General features: G+C 29.5%; 2 protein-coding genes across 2 annotated transcripts; one reads left to right on the top strand and one right to left on the bottom strand.

Annotated features, from left to right (window-relative positions):
* The first annotated feature begins 6 nt into the window (after nucleotides 1-6).
* On the top strand, nucleotides 7-1,081 carry LOC119839417. The gene has a single exon (XM_038365684.1). It carries the CDS (start codon nucleotides 154-156, stop codon nucleotides 961-963), a length of 810 nt encoding a protein of 269 aa, XP_038221612.1. The 5' UTR covers nucleotides 7-153; the 3' UTR covers nucleotides 964-1,081.
* A 264-nt stretch (nucleotides 1,082-1,345) lies between these two features.
* LOC119839416 lies at nucleotides 1,346-2,506 on the bottom strand. The gene has a single exon (XM_038365683.1). The coding sequence runs from the start codon at nucleotides 2,504-2,506 to the stop codon at nucleotides 1,346-1,348; it is 1,161 nt and encodes a 386-aa protein (XP_038221611.1).
* Between the last annotated feature and the right edge of the window lie 12 nt (nucleotides 2,507-2,518).

The raw sequence follows: 2,518 nt of genomic DNA, 5'->3' as shown, positions 1-2,518 counted from the left end.
CGAAATGTCCTAAACTCTTTAATAACGCAAGTTGAACTTGATATCGAGAAGGAAGACTGTGCAGAATGCGTAAATAATTTTTTAATTTTTTACAAAGAACATCCTACTTATTCACGTATTTATGAACTAGATAACAATATTAAAGAATTTTATATGAATAATATTGTGTTATCTGAAGAACATATTGTCGCATTGGCCTGTGAAACATTGGATCAATCATTATGTGAAAACTGGTTCAAAGCTAGGCACCTGAGAATTTCTGCTAGTACAAATGTTCATAACATTAAAACACTAAATCGAAAATCAATGGAAAGCTTAGTATCTGATTTTTTAAATAAAAAAAAAATTGATACAGCTTCTACTCGATATGGTTTAAAAAATGAACATATTGCACGAGATAAATACGAGACACTTTATAATTGTAAAGTCAAGCGTGTTGGTGTTATCGTTAAAGCAAATCAACCTTGGTTATGCGGAAGTATTGATGGTGTTGTGATAGATGATGGTTGTATCACAAAAATTGTTGAAATCAAGTGTCCCAGTTCTTGTGAGAAGAAAGCTGTCGTAAATTTTAATGATAAGTCATGCAATGTAAAATATTTACAATTTGTAGAAGATCAATTGATTGTAAAGCATACTGATGTTTATTACACTCAGATGCAAGTACAAATGTATATTACCGGTATGACTGTCTGTGATCTTTTTGTTTATTCGCCTCTTCCAAATGGTAGTTGCTTGATTGAAGTACACCGTGATGAAGATTTTATACAAACTGTCATTATTAAAAGTGAACAGTTTTACTTTCAAAATTATTTACCTGCTTTATATAAGGCTGTATTAACCAAAGAATCAAATTGCAATAGTAGCTTAAAAGAAAATGAAAATTTGATTGCCAGTGAAGATGAAGAATTATTAGAAAATCGTACTTTTACTGGCCTGGATATTAGTAATAACTTAGATTAAAGAATATAATAATTATATTTGTTGATGTCTGAGTAATGTTAAGAAAATACTTTATTGTTTGTTACGCAAGTGTTATTGATAAATATTTTATTACAATTTAAACATTTGTTACAATATGTAACGAAATTATTTTTTATAATATTGATTAATAATTTGTGGTAAATTGGAGTAAAAAATAAAATAAATTTTAACATGTTCAAGTTTTAAAAAATATATACAAATTAATCGAGTTTTATATAATAATAGTTGAATTTGTTATAATGTTGATTAATAATTAATATTGATTAATAGTTTGTGGTAAATTAGAGTAAAAAATACAATAAATTTAAACATGTTGAAGTTTTTAAAAATATAAACAAATTTTTCGAGTTTAATGTAGTATTTATTTTCCACCCTCTTTATCTTCTTTATTTGACAGTATTGGAGGTTGTAAATTTACTAAAACACAACAGATGTGCAAAATGTCATCTATGCAATGAAGCAAATTTTCTGGAATTTTATTCAGTATCTGATATGTTCTTAAACGCTGCATGATCCGTTCTACGTGAATTCTTACTCGTGCAACACTGTATGTTTCTTGAGTTTCTGCTTTGGAAAATTCATTTTTCTTTTCCAAAAACGGTGGCATAACTATATTTACTTTTTTACCACTTGTATCTATGACCGTTTTAATTTCAGGAAAACCTTTATCAGCTAATACCTTGTCACCATCTTCTAACAAATCAAGCAACCCTGATTCTATTGTCAGCTGAGAATCTGACTTCCGTCCTCCAGCAACTTTAGATTTTAAGCTAATAAAACCTCCAGGAGTTATACCAATTAGAACTTTAGCCGTAAAGTTCTTTTTATATTGAGAGTATGTAAAAACACGATTGTCGACACTGGAAGGAATTTCAATCCTGAATTCTGTACAATCAATAATTACTCTCGTATCACTGTATTCTGGACGAAAACAATCAGGCATTGTTTCTTGTACAGCGTCGATATCAGGCCAAAATACTAAATTTCTTGTGGCACCCGCAAGCTTTTGTAAAATTTCGAAAAATATTCTTGAAACCGTTGTTCTATGTACACTGAATAATACGCCAAGTGCTGAAAATGTTAACCCGGTTTTCATTTTCATCAAGAATATCAACAGCCGATCTTTCGTTGAAACGACGCATTTTTTAGAGCTACTCACTCTTCTTAATAAAAATTCGAAATTTTCAAAACTCACTCCTGCAAGATCTATCAACTCATTATTATTTTTTATCGATGAAAAGCCAATGAACTGAGTAATGTCAGATTGCATTTCTTGATTAACAAATGTTGTATGAGGAGTACCACATTTTGTAGAGATGTATTTTTTTTTATCAATTTTAACTTTAATTAACCTAGTATCATCGATAATTTCTGTTTGAGTCTCTGCATGACATATTTCATTTTTAACATATCTATTACATACAAATGTGTGAAAATTGACATCAGACTCTGGATTGAAGTTAACTTGACATTCTTGATCAACTCTCAAATGAGTTACTGTCGGCGGATCTTCAGTAATCATTTCTTGCAATTC

Source organism: Zerene cesonia, unplaced genomic scaffold, assembly GCF_012273895.1.
Source record: "Zerene cesonia ecotype Mississippi unplaced genomic scaffold, Zerene_cesonia_1.1 Zces_u077, whole genome shotgun sequence".
In the NCBI taxonomy this organism is placed as follows: Eukaryota; Metazoa; Arthropoda; class Insecta; order Lepidoptera; family Pieridae; genus Zerene; species Zerene cesonia.
The sequence above is the reverse complement of the archived record's forward strand: the minus strand, read 5'-3'. Positions and strand labels throughout refer to the sequence as shown.

What these genes read in the sequence shown, in the direction of transcription:
- LOC119839417 (XM_038365684.1), top strand. Translation starts at nt 154, where the DNA reads ATGAATAATATTGTGTTATCTGAAGAACATATTGTCGCATTGGCCTGT.
- LOC119839416 (XM_038365683.1), bottom strand. Translation starts at nt 2,506, where the DNA reads ATGATTACTGAAGATCCGCCGACAGTAACTCATTTGAGAGTTGATCAA.